Source organism: Mastacembelus armatus, chromosome 24 (genome assembly GCF_900324485.2).
Source record: "Mastacembelus armatus chromosome 24, fMasArm1.2, whole genome shotgun sequence".
Classification (NCBI taxonomy): domain Eukaryota; kingdom Metazoa; phylum Chordata; class Actinopteri; order Synbranchiformes; family Mastacembelidae; genus Mastacembelus; species Mastacembelus armatus.
Window position 1 is genome coordinate 12,804,455 of NC_046656.1, and position 17,966 is coordinate 12,822,420.

A 17,966-nucleotide genomic window follows, 5' to 3' on the forward strand; every position below is an offset into this window, starting at 1 on the left:
GATGGGAGGCCGTGATTGCAGAACTATCGTCATCACAGCACATGCGGTTAGAGAATTCACGGATGTTTATCAGCTGATTCACAACTGAAGTCTTTTAGTTTATGACAACATTTCAAAGAAAAGGGAAGTAGAATTGACACAGTCCTCTGGGTAGGTGACAGGGGAGATCAATGTAAGCCACAGGATAGCGGATTGTGGTCACATACCGCACAGTACAGGTGGTGACTGAATGCAGATGCACTTAGCATTTGCATGAAATTTCTCAGAAGTGTTTTTCAAACTGCATTTATATTTGCCAGGGGTATACTAGAAAATTTCCATGCAAATGAAATACATATCACATGGAACAGTTACAATACTGCAACACCAAAAATGTCTAATAAAGCGCAAGTACAGAGTGAAATCGCTTATAAATGTGCTGCCAGGAGTGACAAAGCACACAAAATACAAAAGCTCACATATCAAGGCCGTCAGATTAGGTTTGCTGCAGTGGGTGAAATATCACACAATGATGTATTGTGTGCTGTAGGGCTGCCGATTGACACCAGTCTCATGTCTCTGCATTAAAATATGAAGATAGTTGTTCAAACATGGTTAGCCTAGTGTAGCATAAAAACTAGAAGAGGGGGAAGTGACCAGATTGCACAATACTCTCTGTCTCTACAGGCACAAGGACAGTAACCTCATAGTGATGACAAGGATAACACAGGAAGCTGCTGAACAGTTGCTCTATCCAGCAGTCTTAAGGTAACATCAAGAGATGTGATGATAATATATATGTCAGGTTCTGAGGTTTTCTGCCTCTCCCTTGGTCCAAATAAGCAACTGGGACATGAACAGCAGCAAGGCAGCATAGCTTTATGACCTTAAGTGACTTTTTTTCAACCATACTCTAGGGTTTCTTCTTCTTCCCTGGGTTGCTTACAAGTGGTCCAAAACAATGCTGCCATTGTCCCCCAAAAGTTCTCATGTGACACCTATTTTGAGTTCTTTCTACTATCTCCCAATAAGTTCAAGATTCTTGTGCTTATGTTTACAGCTGTGCTTTGGTTGGCACCTACCTGCTTTACAGATGTACTGCAGCCCTACATCACTGGTAGGAACTGGAGGTTTGCTGATCAACGCTGGTTGTTTGTTACTCGCTCCAGGCTCAAGACAAAAGGAGAGAGGTGCTTTTGAGGCTGTAGCAACTACACTGTGGATCTCGCTCCCATTGGAGAGTAGATCTATGGACACTGTGATGTCTTTGAAAACCAACCCAATATCAACTTGTTCAGAGGTCTTTTTGTTTAGGTTTTAGTATCTCATTTCAGTTTTTATGTTTTCAGTGTGTCATTTTATGTGTGAATTACTGCTGCTCTGTTGCTCTTATTTGATGCTTGTCTTTATTGTGAAGTTGTCTATGATGTCTGCTCTCAAAAGGTGCCATATAATTAGATTTACTGGAGCTTTGTTAGGTGTGCACAATTTCTACTTGCTTGGATGTAGGACAAGTGTCTGTAACCAAATACATTTGAAAATAGGCATTTTTGTTAGAAAGGTTATGAGAGATTACAGACAATGAGAAGACACAATGTGTGAATCTGCAGAGGGATTGCTAAGAAAAGTTAGTATCAGACAATGAGAAGCTGATACTTCTAAACATGAAACAAGTTTTGCATCAATTTTGATTGACACATTTGAACAAAGCAGAAAGAGAAATGGAGCAGACGCCCATGACTGAGAGTGTGTTAGGTGCTTGTCTAGACGGTAAGCAAGATCCTTCCCGTCATTGTTGGTTGGCATTGAGGGGTTGCAAAACAGGAAATAATCTCTGAGGGAAAACATACAGCTAGGGACATTAGAAAGTCAAAGACACATGCACAAAGTTAAATTAGCGTTAATTTAAATATAATTTAATTTACATTGCAGCACTCTAAATCAGTGAATAAAGCATGAGCCTAGCTGCATGGTCCATCAGTTTTCTATACTAACACTTGCAGCACAAATCTGTTTTATCTAAATGAGGTAGGTTTTATGTGGCCCACTAAAAACTGAACAGATTGTCTAAGATGAAGTACAAAGTCTATAATTACATCAGTTTAATAGAATCAAGCTTAGGAATAGCAGTGTGTGTTCTTATTGGCCTGTTGCGCCATCTTGTGGATATAACATTTAGATTTGGAAAATTTCTTTATGCTTACTTTGATTTCTATCATTGAAGAAATTTTAAAAAAAATCTATAATATAGGAACTTTCTTTATTTGACTTAACTGTGTGCTCACAAGGAAATATGTGTCTCCAGTTTATATGAGAAAAAGATTATTACAGCTTTCTGAGGTACTTACATTTGTTTTAGTGCAATTATTATATATTTTTTCTTTTTGTGTGATAAATTGTTTGTCCCATTCTGGGATATTTTTGATCAGCTACAGATACACACTTTAAATCGATTATCTTGAATAGTTGTACACAGATACATTCATAAAGATTTTTACTCAGCTTACTACAGGTGTTCTGCACTTGCTTTCTCAGTATTTAGATTTTTAATATTTTTAAATTTATTTATTAGTTAATGGAATCTCCAGGTACAATAAAAACATCTGTAACGATCAGATACACACATAGCGACAAGGACATTTTTGTTCCTGATCGGCTACCTTCCTCGTTCACGTGATCCGCGTCACATTTGTCCCAGGTGGTTGTTAGCGGCAGAGCTGGAGAACATTATCACGTCTTTTATTTGCTTATTTTCCTCACTCAGAAACACGAGCATGGAGATCGGGACGGAGATCAGCAAGAAAATAAGGGTGAGTAACGTTTTGGGCTGTTTGTGCGTGATTTGCTCCGGTCTTTGACGTCTGTTGGACGTCAGCATTTGACGCCGCTCGCTAACGTTAGCTTGTTAGCTCGGTTTACGAGTCGAGCATTATGGTAACACGGGTTTTGTTTACCAGCGCGGAGAAAGGCTTTTCTGCGTCTGTCGAAAAGTTACTCGCAAGTCGAGTTTAAGGATGTGTTCGCAGCGTGTTGTTTGAATCCAAGGAAACTCGTGTTGTGTGCGACGTAGCGTTACGTTATTGGTTAAGTAATCCATCAGTGAATGGCAGCTCGTCGGTGCAGCCTGTCCGGTGTCCACGCTTTGTCCCAATGACATCGTTACTTTTGGTCTGTTTCAGGCTGCGATCAAGGGCAAGCTTCAAGAGATCGGTGCATATATTGGTAAGTTAAAACTCACAGCTGGGTGGCACTTTGTTCAAACATGACAATGCTGTGTATGTGTATGTGTGTGATTCCTCTCTGTTTCCGTTTCAGACGAAGAGCTTCCTGACTATATTATGGTGATGGTAGCAAACAAGAAGACCGCCCAACAGATGGCTGATGATCTCTCCCTATTCCTTGGAAACAACACTATTAAGTTCACAGCCTGGTACGATCGAACTAGTGAACCTTTTTTCTTTTACTTTCAAGTCTTATTTCTTTTTCTTTATACATACAGTGTGATTGTGAATGTGTGTTTTGCCCCAAACACATTATGATTATATCTGTTTTTACAATATCATGGCTTTGTTGACTTCTTTCAGGCTGCATGGCGTCCTGGAGAAGTTAAGAGCAGTTGCCGTTGGTAAGTCGGTCTATATTTAAAGAATATAGCTTTATATTTAAAATATTCTACATGTTTTAACCAACTAAAGGGAAAATTTAATGAGCACATGTGTCCTTGGATGTTTACTTTAGCACGTGCTCTTTTCTTATTGCTTATCTGTGTGATTTTTTTTTTTTTTTTTTAAGAGCCTGCATCACTCAAACATCCGCTCCAGTCAGACAGCAGTGCTGTGGCTGGGAAGAGTCGATCATCTGTAAGCGAAGATGACAGATCAGCGGAGTCGAAGGTGTTGACAGTTTCTAGCTCGGGCTCTGATAGGACCGAAGCACATGTGTCAAGTTCTGCCCATGACAGGTACCTAATGCTCTGTAAACGTTGTTTGCATGCTCTTGACTTTAATATTACAAATTCTGCAATTGGAAAATTAACATTTAATATCTGCTCGACAGCAGGAGGGGGGCATTAGAGAAGAGTTCTTCTCGACTTACCTCCGCTGTTAAACCCCTCATGGAGCTGCTCCCCTCAGACGCTGTAATCGACATCAAACCAGAGATGGATGACGACCTCATTGCTGAGGACACCATAGAAATAGGCACCAACCGTGGGCGAACACGTGCAGCTAGTAGACCCACAGCTGAAATATACAGACCAAGTCAAAGCAAGTTTACATCGGTTAGGTCTGCAGACACAGTTCGACCTACAGAAGGATCCTCCCACAGCAGGCAGCAGGACAGCAGAAGCAGCAGAACCTCCAGAACCGGGTCCAGTAAGGTACTGTGATTAGACGAGAACATTGTTGGTCTTTTCAAAGCAGGAGAACATAAAAGTCACTTCAGTCAGAGGATTGCACTAATTATCCTTGCTTCTCATGCACACTTTTTGTAAGGACTCATAATAATTTGACCTATGATGTTCACAGGAGGAGTTGTCACGGAAACGTAAGGCGCCTGTAGCGAGTTCAGTGGTGCGAGTGAATCGGGCAGCAGATGAGGACAGTGATGATGTGGAAGAGGACGATTCAAACTATGGGGGAAGAGGCCTGTCCAGTAGAGTTTCCCTGCCCTCCAAACCTGAACGCAAGTCAGTGTTAACTGCCTGCATGATTTTTTTTTTTTTTTTTGGGAACATTTTGTCAAATGCCTATATTGTGTAATAAGTGGTCAAGTCATTATTGTACTTCTTGGCTAATGTGATTTGTCCTGGACTGTTTGTCAGACCCAGAAAAATAATGTTCCTTCCTCGGTTCTGTGTTCTTTCAGGCCTACTCTCCCTCCAGCCAAGCAAGCTAACAGGAATCTGATTCTGAAGGCCATCTCTGAGGCTCAGGACTCAATCACCAAAACTACAACTTACCCCACAAGTTGGTTTTTGTCTTTGTGCAGAATTTGTTGAAAATAATAAAAATCTAGAAAATTGACACACTTATCTTTTAACTGTAAGCCATTAACACTTTTTACATTGGCCTTTGTCCCATAGTACCACAGAGGCAAACTGTCCCTGTGGCACCACGTACTCGTTTAGCCAGTAGTGAGGACATGACAGCTGCAATCCAGCTGGTCCAGGACCACCTCCACAGCCTGGCCCCCCGGGTGCCTGCGTACACCCCCGCAGAGCTGCCTCCTGCAAGAACACCTGGTATGTGAACACTAAAATTAATGCACTGTGTAGGTCTGCTTTTGCTGAGCATCGCTTTGAATAGCATTACCCAAAAAGCCAGAATCATGTTATTATATTCACAATTTAAATATACTAATAAAACTATGTAAAAATGTTTTCATTATTTGTTAGGGTACCTGTAAAATTTCAAAGTTTTTGAACAAGCATGCAAAGTTGGTGTATGACTTTTAGATTATAAATTAAAAATGATCTACTAGAAGAAGAGTCTAGTGTTATTCTTTGTGTTGTTTGGTTTATCTTTTTGGTTTTACATTACTGTCACAGCTCCAGCCAGATCTTTAGCTTCACGCCTCCAGTTACCTCAGAGCAATGATGTAAGAGAGCAACGCAACTATGGTGAGGTTCTTTTGTTTTTATGGGGCAAATTTAGAAAAAAGCTTTAAGAAATTAAAGTTTTAATGTTTTAATTAAATGTTAATGGGGGTGTCTGCATTTGTATGTCCCTACAGGTGTTGAGCTCACTGCAGGCAATGAGGCAAAAGCTTTCGATACCCGCTCCTTCATAATGAGCAAACCTCAGCTGGAAGAGTCTCATACCAAAACTCAGCAGCATGTTCAGCTCAAAGACGGAGTCCAGCCTGGCTTACCACGCACCGTCCAGGCCAGGTGCAAACACATATCTCTCCATTCATACATAGATGTTAATATGTGCTATTAGATTTTTTTTTTCACACCTTTTATTTAGATTTGATTTAGTCCTTGTGTCTGTGAATGTTTTTTTTTTTTTTTAATCTTAGTAAGGAGAGGGGTGACTACACCAGCCCAAAGTTCATAGTGACATTAGATGGGGTTCCAAGCCTGATGGAGAATCTTGCAGATGGCGACATGGACCTGGATGATGTGAGACCACCCTCCAAAGTCACTGAGACTAATGTCCATGTCAACACGGAGTCCAAAGTCAGTGTCCTTCACAGACTACAGGGAGTGGTTACATCATCGGAAGGTGTGTGGTTTTGTCAGAATATTTATTGTATTATAATATTCTGAAAGTTTTGTGTTTTTACTGAACTACGTTCTATAGTCGCTCATACCTCAACTACCTCCTGTCTTTTGGCAGATGACATGATGGATGTTGAGATGGCGGAAGACGACACTGTCCCTTTAAAGAAACAGAAAGTTTTGGAGCGCTGCAAGTTCTGGCCAGTCTGTAAAAGTGGGGAGGAGTGTATGTACCATCACCCCACAACACAGTGCAAGTAAGTATTACTATTGACCCACTGAAGTGATGATAATATTTTCCCACTCTGAATTATAATCTATGATTTTTATGTGTTTTGTGTTTTTAAAGGACCTTTCCCAACTGCAAGTTTGGAGACAAATGCCTCTTTGTTCATCCTAATTGTAAATATGACGCCCGGTGTACCAAGCCAGATTGTCCCTTCACTCATGTCAGCCGCAGATGCACAGCAGCTCCTCCGCTCAAGCCAGGTGCTCTCCCTCTCACTGTATCATCACAAAGCAGATTTTGGCTTTATTTTAGTAGCTACCTGTGGTTTATTATGGCATGTTAAGATGTTTCAGTCTGCATCTATGACTAGATTTAGTGTGTGTGTGTTTGTGTTCGCAGCAAAGCAGCCAGCCCAGACTACGAATGTGTGTCGCTTCTTCCCGGACTGCAAGAAAGTGGACTGTGTGTTTTATCATCCCAAGGTAAATAAAACATTCTGAAGTGCAGCCATGGAGCTTTGACAAAATGTTACTGTTTAGTTTTCAATTCTGAGCAGTTCTGACCTCCGACCCTCTTATCTACAGCCTTGTCGCTTCGCGGCGCAGTGTAAACGAGTTGGATGTACTTTTTACCACCCAACTAAATCTGTGCCTCCAAGACACGCCCTGAAGTGGACAAAAACACAGAGCAGGTGAATAGATGGAGATAATACAGAGTGAAACTTACATAGTAAAAAATGAAACTGAAGGCATGAATTAAGTAATGTCATTGTCTACATCTGAGTTCATATTGCAGTTGAAAATTATAATTTTCATTATGATTTGGATATTAAAGTAATAAATTAACATGTGGTTTTGTCAGATTCTTTTGTACCAACTAACAGTTTTCTCTCTCACAGCTAATAAAGTCGACGATGTGAAGCTCTGGAAAATCATCTGTATCTGTTCTAAATTTTCATTCATGGATTGACCTGTTTTATTTTATTGTACAATTCATTTTTAAATGTTTTGTAAGATGAACAGCCAGGTTTTTTGCCTATGCTCTGAGAATATTAAAAATCTCCACATGAACAGTGAACATTGTGTTACCTCACCATTTTGTCGTATGTTTTTATTTTTTTGTTTTGTTTTGTTTTTTTACTGTCCAAGCCAAGGAAAACAGTTTTAGGCTGTTTAATGTTTATTCTCTAGGATACGCTCAGGGATAAGTTGTGTGCAAAAGCACAACCATAAAACAGAATAACACAGTGAAATTTGCAGTTATATTAAAATAAAGATGCTGTATGTGGAATGGGTTTTCTTCTAGTAAGTCTAAAGATTTCATTACTCATTACCAACAGAAAAAGGAGGTGAAAGATGATTTTTTTTTTTTTTAATAATATCATGCCTGAGTGACTTCATGTAATTTTGTTCTGCATCAATATACTGTATACATTATTAGGCTTTGTTTAGTTTGAGAAGGCTGCAGTTTTATGCTGTAATAGTTTCATTCTCTTGAAATATGACAATAAAGTCAACTAATGAGAAACAGTTCAAATATAGAAAATTGTTCCAAAGTTATTTTTAACAACTATCATTTGGAAATAACATCAGGACATAGCAGTTCATTTTTGAGATGGGTTGTGTGTGGGAAGTATAAATGTGGAATCATTCTTTCTAGGTATTAGGAGTTTAAAATATAAACCCTGTTCCCTTATTCCGTTTGAAAACTCAGCTCAGCAACTCAGATGATACATATCAGTTTGTGAAAAGTTACAAGATCATCGTCTCAGACTAGATATGACCTAAGGACATTTGAATGAACTATTAATGGCTCCTTTATTGCTAAGAAGCAGTAGATGATGTGGAAATATAAATGACTTTAAAACTTAACTCTTTAAAACCTGTTAATTCCTGGCCAAGTTCATCTCCAATTCCTGTCCCATCAGTCTGTTATTTCTCATTCCCTCTAACCTGTAACTGATGAGATCCTTTCTAGTTTTTATGAGATGGATATTAGATCGATAATCCTAATTCTAAGATATGGAGTCACAATTAGCTATAAGGACTTTGGAATGCAGTGATTGGACTGATTCAATCAGAAAATGCACATAGTGTCATAATAGTATGTGTCTCAATGAGGGGCTGCGCTGTACAGCTGTATCTGATGACGTCACGTTAGTCAGAGACTAAAGCCCGATGAGCTCGTGAGCTCCTCGCCGGGTGCGGTGGCGCGCGCCTGTAATCCAAGCTACTGGGAGGCTAAGGCTGGCGGATCGTTTGAGCTCAGGAGCTCTGAGCTGCAGCGGACTATGCCGATCGGGTGTCCGCACTAAGTTCGGTATCGATATGGTGCTCCTGGGGGAGCCCGGGACCACCAGGTCGCCTAAGGAGGGGTGCACCGGCCCAGGTCGGAAACGGAGCAGGTCAAAGCCCCCGTGCCGCTCAGTAGTGGGATCGCGCCCGTGAATAGACGCTGTAGTGCAGCCTGAGTAATACAGCGAGACCCGGTCTTTTTCCACAACAAAGCGCTGTCACACATTATATCTTCACATCACACGACCGCTTCAGCCCCGATACTTTGTCTCTTTTGTCCACCACGAACAGCCACAGCAACACAAACAGCTCGGCCTACAGCGCGTCCTGCTGGAGGACAGCTGCAACTGCATCAACCACACTCACCTCTTCTCAGCTCGTCCTGCAGGTGGAGGCAAACTACGTCTACAAACATTAAAGAGCTTCCTGTTCAGTTACTCAGAATCACTTTTCCATCCACCTTCATTAATCATCTTGGCGTTAGTTTCGTTCTAGGGAAAGTGCAGCAGCAGCTCAGATGGAAGAAACACAGAAACACTGGCCCTCCTCAAATGACAGTAGATTTTTAGGTTATTAGGTTATTAGGATTATCAGTCCAACAAGCAGACTGTCTACACGGTTGTAGTTTCTGTACCATGGATGTATTCATTAATTTTGCTTAGAGGCGAATAACACAACTATAATTTTCAGCTCATGAGTTTAAAATGTTGATGTATTTGTTTAATCATAGACAGAAATTAGCCCAGTGTCACACACACAGACCTAGACCACCTCCACCTGGAGGGCAGCAGGAACTACATCAACAATAGTGAATACTCATCTGGTCCTGTGGGTGGGGGTAATTTATGACCACAAAAAAAACAAACAAAAAAAAAACAAAACACTATTACAACCACAAAGTTCAGTGTATATGATGTCAAAGATTTAGCAGCATGTAGTTGTAAGGTGACACAGTGCAACCTTGTGAACCCCCTTGTTTCCAGAAGCATGGGAGGGTTTGGCGGTCGTGACCTTTCCAGTGTTTGGTTTGTCCGTCCTGGGCTCCTGTAGAAACATGGCAGCAGAACATAGGAGACCTGCTCCCTGTGTGGATTTAAAAAGGCTCATACTAAGATTAAGAAAATGCAAAGGTTGGTCTTTTCTGGTGGTTACACACTAATGGCAACATATTTATTGAATTAATACTACAGTCTAGTCCTTATAATTCTGATACATTACACATTGTACCTTTAGGATGACTCAAATGTGGCACTATACCAATGTATCATAAACTGTCTCTCTAATTTCTTTAATTTCATAGTGTTACACAAGAATGAGTTGTCCTGTGTGGATTTTCATATTGGCCCTTTATATTTAATAGATTAACATTATATTTAAACATGTTTATACTCTGCTGTCCACACTGCTTTGTGGGTTATTCATGAGCACAATTCAGGATGTTGAGGAAATGTTGCCTCATATCTAAATTGATGCAACGTGCAAAGAACACACCATTTTGGAATAACTTCAGTGTCATCCAAGTCAAAAAATGCACCTGTCTGAATAATAACCAGAAAAGAACCTAAAGTATATTTTAAACCTCATATGAATACATGTCATTTCTCAGATTCACAGGAGGCCTCACTCACTCTTTATTTTATTTTTTGCCTTTGACTTTTCTGGTCAACCACAAACCTCAAATGTCAAAATAAACTGTAAATCATACATTTAAGTAAACCAATAATTTATCTGTATCTGAGGTGTTATACTGAAGTTTGGGCCAAAAATAGAGAAAATAATAATAATAATAGATATAATAATATAATAATAGACTGGACTTTAGATATTCTCTACAGTGACTCATCTTTGTTATGAAGTGAATAATTATACTCACAACACGTGTGGCAGTGCTGTTGTTTTTACGGTCATCAGCGTCTACACAACTCTTCACTTTCTCTCAATAATTTTGGTGCTTATTAGAAACCTCCCACAGTCACTTCCAGGGAAGAGAGACCACAAATGAGGGCATGTCAGTTAGCTCTCTAAATAAATGCCTCACAAGGGGTTTTTCTAGGCAAGTGAGGCCTTGAAAAATGAAAGATATTACTGATTACAATTTATCAGCTGTCAACGCTATTACATTTTCCTCAGGTTTGATGTTACGTGAGCAAGGGTGAGCTGCATTGCCACTGAGAAGCTGCCATCAAGCTTCTCGTTGCGTCTGTGAGATTAATTGAACACCAAAGGTAAAATGCTAAAGAAGGCTAAAAGCCCTCATTGTTTTAATTATCCACAGATGGAATAGAAATGTGGCAGAAAAGTTGTGCTAAATTGCTAAATCAAAATGACATATAGAAAACCTATAGAATGTTGAAATGATGACAGTATGCTTAACATTTCATGGATTTTTGTTTAACATACACATTGCCCAGCACTTCTAGTTCCTTGAGGTCATTTAACGTTTAGCAATAAAGTCAGCTCAGAAACTGGGCCACGCTAAGTCAAAGCGTCTGTATTTGTGTTGTGTTGTGTCTGTGTTCTGGTTAAATTAAATCTGACTAATCAGCTTTCTTCTTCGTTCTCTCTTTTCTTTTTGCAGTCTCAACTCTTTTGGACAGTGTTAAATGCCAAGTATTAGAAATGTCTGCCCTTGCCCAAGCTCTTCAAAATTCCTGTGATGGTGGAACATGTTTTTGTGTGGGAGGACTGTTCTGCCAAGCAAAGCTGTTTTGGTCCTGATTCTTTTTTTTTTTTTTTCTCTCTCACAAGAAAATCTTGTTCTTGCACCACCAAATGCTACCTTATGATGGGGGGCAAACAAGAAAAGAATAGACGAGCAAATAGCTCTACGGTTTCAGAGTCATCGCCCCTCGAATTATACGCAGAAGTCGTCGAACGTTAACGCTTCGATGTGTAAACACCCCCAAATGATTTCTCAGGTTGACACTCAAGTCATAGTTGGAAAACATAAAATTTTTCTTCTTTTTTTTCTGAATGTTTTTTCCCCCTATATTCCCCCCGCAGCCAATATTTGTATAATATTTAACCAAATTGTACATTTTCTTGAAGATTCCCCACTGCTTAAGACAGAGAGTCATTTAAGTGAAATGTAATGAGGGAATTTAGGTGGGGTTTTCGGGAGCCCCTTGACATTGCCTCAGCTGGTTGCACCTGGTGTGTAGCAAGTGAGCGAGCGTGGTGCACTTCTGGAAATTACCACAAAGCGTGTGTAAATAACGCAGCTCAGTCATCCATGCGGAGTTTAGGGATGCTGTGTCCCTTGAGGATTTGGTCGAAACATGGTATCATATGTGGCTGCTAAAAAAAGAGGAAAAGGGAATGCCCATGCCCGCAATGCCCATCTAACACACACACATAATCAAACATGAAAAAGGGCTGGGATCTTATGTTTTAAGAGAAATTTATTCATTCTTGAATTTGCATAGGTTTGTTACCAAACACTAGATTCTTTGAAAAAAAAATGTTTTTCACATTTAAACAAATGCTTAAGTGAATTTCTATGACTCTGGCAGTATCCTCCCATATTCATTCAAATTGTTCCTAAAACTCACAGTATGTTATTTTTCTGGAGTTTTCAAGATTACCTTATGCGCATTAACTTTCCATCAGACATGTGACTTCCAGTCTAATGCAACTTACCCAGATTCTTACCAGAAGCCACATCAGATATGGCTAATTAGACAGACAGCTAGTCTCACAGTGTACATGTGTCAGAGAGAGAGAGAGAGAGAGAGAGAGAGAGAGAGAGAGTGAGAGAGAGAGAGAGAGAGAGAGCAAGAGAGAGAGAGAGAGAAAGAGAGAGAGAGAAAGAAAGGAAGAGCATGAGCAAGTGAGTGAAAGAGAAGGAGGAGTGACAGAAAGGGAAAGAAAAGAGGGAAGAAAGAGACTCATAGCTCAGTAAGTGGTAAGCCAAGTTCTTCTTAGCAACTCGTTCTGCTACACAGACTCTCTCTTTCTCTCTCTCACACACACACCACATCACACACATACACTCACGCACATAGACTCAAAAACACAAAGCAGAAGTGGACAAAGACACAAGGTTTCAGTCGCTGCGGTTGGCTATGGCTCAGGGCTCTGACAGCAATGACACAAGCTACAAGTCCCCATCACCTGGAAGCAGGCCGGTAAGTGTGCACTTCCATTCACTTCCTAAATAATGTTCTCGGCAAAACCTGTTCACATCCTACTTCGACTGAAGATATCTTGAGTTAGAGCTTCGAGAATTGAATTTTAGCTTCACATCCTGTGAATTAAACACTAAATCTTACTTGTAAATCTTTGACTGAATGCGGTGTTTCATGCATGTTTAGTGGGCAGCGACACAGCTACACTGTGAAAGGAACTCTAGTTCTGCCTTTGCTGGCTCTTTTCACAGTTTCTCAGAGTGTTTCACATGCACACATGGGCTGGAGGCATGACTCGCTTCAAGTGTAGGCTTTTGTGAATTGCAAAAAAAAAAAAAAAAAAAAGTCATCACTTGTTCAAATAGTGGGAATCCTTTGTTCGTGCATGTTCTCAATCTGTGAATGATTTGAACAGACATTGTGCCAATAAGAGCTGTAGGTTCCTGTCCATGTGTGACACTGCCCATCATCCTCTGTGCTCTCTAGTTTCACATGTGTTGGTGTCTAAGCACATTGTTGTTCCTTTTATTGCTCCACAGCATTTTGGAAACAAAAACTTTCAAATGCACTATTTTTAATGCATTGCACGGTGGTTGGTGTAGAGTTTTCTCTGTAACGCTTTAGTAGATGTTAGGTAGTTTATTTCTTTGATGTATAACTGACTCAGCATTTTGAAATGGATTACTTATTATGAAACAGGCTGTGCGTTATACCCAACCGATGATTCAGCCACTCCCCGACCCAGCCCTTTGCATTAGGTACAATGTTAAGCTGTCAAACTGTCATAACAGTACAGATAACACACTTTCACACATAAACCCACCAGCAAGTGCCAGTAGTTTAATTTGAGTCGACGAGCTCCTGGCTAATTCACTTTTTCAGGTTCAGGAAAGTCTCTATACCAAAAATATCAGTTTTGCCAACTCGATGTTTATGTAACGACACATATTTAACTGTAGGTGTTTGTATTTTGTTAGAGCTCCTCAGATGATGCGAAGAAGGTGATGCGGAGGGAGAAGAACCGGATTGCTGCTCAGAAGAGCAGGATGAGGCAAACTCAGAAAGCCGACAGCCTACACCTGGTGAGAAGCTTTGTCCTAGCAACATACACTCATTTATGCACCACAGGCAACACTGACTTCTACTTTTTTTCAAGACATTGGCCGAAACAAATATTATTAGTATAATTATAGCTTTGAAAAGCATCATGTATCGCGGGCCTTACAGTAATGCAATGCTGGTTAACAGTATCTACAGTAGATACACACTAAAGGATGTTTAGGAAATGTAGCAGTAGAGGATCCTTGGAAAATATATAGTAATGAAATGTAGATGTCATAAATAAATAAATAGAATTTTTTGTTAGAGATATCATCTGAATATTTTGCCTTTATTAATAGCAAACAAACAATGTAGTTTGTGCAACATGAGGGTCTTGCCAACTGATCAGTTTCACATCGAACTCTAGGACATATGGACATAGAGAGAATGTAATGGTTTCTAAGTGCCCATGCAACACGTCGCAGCCTCTGGGAATGTACTATTTGTACTATATTTACAAAATGCTACCTGACCATGTGGCGATGTGTCATGGCTTCTGTCGAGTTGCACACTTGGACGCTGCTCTGTGTGTTTGCAGAAGCTTAAGGAATAAATTAGCATGTGTGGGCAATCACTGTCTTTTGCAGCAGACTCCAGCACCAGAGATCGCAGTGCTGAATATGACAACAGGAGTGTGTTTGGGAGTGCCGCTTCATTCACTGTTGCCATTATTCTTTTATCAAGCTCATTTCATATGATAGCTGGTAGTCAGTGCCAGAAGAGATCACACTTTTATTTCAGCTTCAAATGATCTGGGCGTCTATTCATAAATAAACAAACACTTTAAAAGCGGTATAAGCGTTTCTCCTGTTCTACAACCGCACATCTGGATTTGCAGGTATTTCTCAATGAGAGGCTGCATCTTCCGTTTTTTTTAACCTGTTAAACCTGACAGACTCTGTGTTCAGAGTCCAGTTGTACAGTACTACTTTGGTTATGTCTATTTAAGCAAGCCACACCTTCCAGGTTAAATATTAAGTTTCCCAGCATGTACATTCTACAGGTATGCAAACACAATGAGTTTTCCAGCATTTATGTAATTATCCTATGTACTTTATAAAGTACTACAACTCTACGCGCTCTCAAGCTTGTACATCAATCCATATTTCAGCACACTGACCACATACCTACTCTCCGTGTGCCTCCCATGATCATGAACAGATGATTTATGGCATATTCTAGTCTGTCCACCATGATGTTTTCAGAGCAGTTGTTTCTGTGAACTTTATCAGATGAACTGAATAGATTTTGACCTTCAGAAAAGCATTGTTGTAGGCAGCAGCAGATCCAGTGTAAATGTGGGTACTATCAATTTTTTAAAACCCTGTCACAGTCACAGAGAACACCAGGGGACCACAGAACATAGTCTGTGGTTTTTGCTTCATCGTCTCACTAGATAAACAGGAAGGCGAATTTTCCCTCTCTATGACACTGTAGCTTATTTCCTGTTTCTTCAGTAGTAGTTTTTTTTGTTCTGTGTAAATGAGCATGAAATTGTATGTCGTGGGCAGTAGGGGAGAAAAAGGCTGTCACTTCTTGTAAAGCTCTGATAGCAGTGGGCTGTATTTGGCTAAGTGACGCAAGCACAGGGGTTTGCCCAAAGGTTCTGTGACAGTAAGGACCCACTGCTCAGTCTTATCATCCTTTGACCAGGGTGTGATGACCTTTTCATTAACCAAATGGAAGATTTCTCCTTTGCTGTTCCCACACACACACAAAAAAAAACTACTAAAATACACTTGAGATAATAGAACTAGAGCAAAGTTGATAAATGGGAAAGATTGTTTTGGAAAATATACTAACATCATGCAAAGTGTTATAACGGCAACTTTTCAGATTGTAGTGCTTAGTGAGAAGCCAGGACTTCATATATAATAAACAGCTTGTTTTTCAATCAGTATTCAGAGTTGAAGGATAGTGTCTGTGTTTTCAATTTTATTGTAGGAAGAAAAACAAGTCATACAGACTGTTTTTGAAATCGTTTCTCTCTGGCATTTTAAATTGAATCTACCTGTATTACTGAATTTATACTGTCTGGTAAAGCAAAACTGACTTTTTAAACAAATCCTTGATTTCACTTATAATAACAGCTTGTTATGAGGCCGCTCTGAACAAATATAAAACTAGCATCAACTTGCTATAGCTGGGGTTTTCTTATGTTTTAGCACATTTTACATTAACTGTACATTGTACATGTGCTAATATGAAAAGGGGCCTTGCAGAAACAAGCCTGAGACACAGTCTCAGATCACTGTCTGCTTTAATAGACACAACCCCACAATAGATCACATATCTACATGCTGACGCTCACACCTCTCAGACTGAATGGAAACTAATTAGCACCAAGGCTGAGAGTCTGCAGTCATGCTAGCACTTCTGTAAAGTTATGCTTAACCACAGTGGTGCATTGATGCTAAATGCAAACATCAGGATGCTAACATACTCACAGTGACAGTGCTAACATGCTGATGTTTATCGGGAATGGCCTAATGTTTTGCCATGTTAATGGGCTTTAAATTTTTATTGGTCATAAACCACAGTATTGGACAAATTCTCAATGTGACCTAATGACGGTGCAACATGAAAAATCAGAAAAACATTTATTAAATTTTATCCTAGAGGGGAAATGAATGGAAATATCATATTAATCCATCTAGAGGTGGTTGAGAAATTTCACTCAAAACCAAAAATGTCAACCTCATATTGATGCTATTTCAGGCTGTGGACCAGTCGACAGACAATCTGCTGTGCTTTGGAAAGTGCTCAGGGCTAAACATGTCGAAATGTGTGTTTCCAGGAGAGCGAGAACCTGGAGAAGGAGAACGCTGCGCTGAGGAAAGAGGTGAAGCAGCTGACCGAGGAGGCCAAGTACCTGACGTCTGTGCTGAGCAGCCATGAACCTCTGTGCACCGGTCTGACTTCTCAGACCCCCGACATCCTCTACCCTCCTCACCACACCAGCTACCACCAGCACATCAGTGTACCACACTACCAGCACTGACCTGACTTGACTACTGAGACGGCAGAAGACGTGCTGTGAAACAGAAGACTGACCTCAATGGAGAGAGACTGACTGGAGATGTGTCTATAGTCACTATTCAAAACTGATCAAGGAGTAACATGAGCCAATACGTCTGCCCAACAGTGACAGCATGGATCCCAACCTGTAACATACAGTGTTCAAAACTATTTATTTAGCTTCTGCTCATCTATTTGCTTTTATCTCGGTAATATCTGTTTGTGAACTTTAAATGGCTTTGATGAGTAGATTTATCCACCAGTCTATGTTTACACTGAGATCCGATCTACTCTATGTCATGTGACTCAGATGATATTTTTGTAACTTGCTTATTTTTAAGTGTCATGGAGAATATCTTGGTCATGCTTGTCGTGTTTAGACTTTCTCGTGTTATTGTGTGTTTCAGTGTGTAAATGTTGACTGAAAAATGCTCAGGAGCTTTTGACAGATTTGATTGTGGACAAAAAGAATGTAAAGATCCTAAAAAAGTGTAGATGTACCAAAAGGAAAAAAACAAAAACAAATAGATTGCTATGAAGAAGGGGCATTCAAAAGGTTTTGTACTGTGTACTGGTGATAATGCTGATATGTGAGAAGTCCCAGCAGAGATATTTATTAAATGTCATGCCTTTAAGGTGATCATTTCTGACCTTGAAGAGGGGTTGTTTTGCTTTTGCGCAGTGTTTTTCTTTGTCAGGACAGCAGAGTCTGCACTGGTGCTGATAAGAGGAGACTTGTTTTCTATGATTCTCTAGATGGCAGTGTTTACCAGCATGAGAGACGAAGTTAAAGTAGCTTCTGTTTCAAAAACACCAAAATACTTATTAATAGCCTGTAGCTACTGTGGGAGTATGAATTTTTTTTTTTTTTGTTTGTTTTTTGTTTTTTTATCGTTGAACACAACTGAGTTTTTATCTCATTGTCCTCTTGCGCATTCCACAGTGGAATAGGCAATAAATGATGCTGTAGTATTTTTCAATGGAAAGTAAAACAG

General features: G+C 40.0%; 2 protein-coding genes across 3 annotated transcripts; both read left to right on the forward strand.

Moving 5' to 3' along the window:
• Window positions 1-2,657: 2,657 nt before the first annotated feature.
• zc3h14 (zinc finger CCCH-type containing 14) lies at window positions 2,658-7,523 on the forward strand. 2 transcript variants are annotated; one of them, XM_026319392.1, is made up of 17 exons: window positions 2,658-2,789; window positions 3,159-3,201; window positions 3,295-3,409; window positions 3,564-3,604; window positions 3,772-3,940; window positions 4,036-4,357; window positions 4,506-4,666; window positions 4,846-4,946; window positions 5,063-5,221; window positions 5,528-5,599; window positions 5,713-5,869; window positions 6,001-6,206; window positions 6,321-6,459; window positions 6,552-6,691; window positions 6,831-6,913; window positions 7,016-7,122; window positions 7,330-7,523. In XM_026319392.1, exons 1-17 carry the CDS (start codon window positions 2,754-2,756, stop codon window positions 7,331-7,333), a joined length of 2,055 nt encoding a protein of 684 aa, XP_026175177.1. In that variant the 5' UTR covers window positions 2,658-2,753; the 3' UTR covers window positions 7,334-7,523. The 2 variants fall into 2 exon arrangements, with proteins under 2 accessions (XP_026175177.1, XP_026175178.1); XM_026319393.1 differs by having other exon boundaries at window positions 4,039-4,357.
• Window positions 7,524-12,510: 4,987 nt separating this feature from the next.
• Window positions 12,511-17,621, forward strand: batf (basic leucine zipper transcription factor, ATF-like). Its single transcript, XM_026318111.1, has 3 exons — window positions 12,511-12,852; window positions 13,830-13,934; window positions 16,751-17,621. The coding sequence occupies exons 1-3, from the start codon at window positions 12,790-12,792 to the stop codon at window positions 16,952-16,954; spliced, it is 372 nt and encodes a 123-aa protein (XP_026173896.1). The 5' UTR covers window positions 12,511-12,789; the 3' UTR covers window positions 16,955-17,621.
• The last annotated feature ends 345 nt before the right edge of the window (window positions 17,622-17,966 follow it).

Excerpts from the sequence above, each read along its gene's own strand:
- zc3h14 (XM_026319392.1), top strand. The coding sequence starts at position 2,754 with ATGGAGATCGGGACGGAGATCAGCAAGAAAATAAGG. Across the intron at positions 3,410-3,563 it reads ACTATTAAGTTCACAGCCTG|GCTGCATGGCGTCCTGGAGA; the intron begins GTACGATCGAAC and ends GACTTCTTTCAG. Across the intron at positions 4,667-4,845 it reads CCCTCCAAACCTGAACGCAA|GCCTACTCTCCCTCCAGCCA; the intron begins GTCAGTGTTAAC and ends GTGTTCTTTCAG.
- batf (XM_026318111.1), top strand. The coding sequence starts at position 12,790 with ATGGCTCAGGGCTCTGACAGCAATGACACAAGCTACAAGTCCCCATCA. Across the intron at positions 12,853-13,829 it reads CATCACCTGGAAGCAGGCCG|AGCTCCTCAGATGATGCGAA; the intron begins GTAAGTGTGCAC and ends GTATTTTGTTAG. Across the intron at positions 13,935-16,750 it reads AAGCCGACAGCCTACACCTG|GAGAGCGAGAACCTGGAGAA; the intron begins GTGAGAAGCTTT and ends GTGTGTTTCCAG.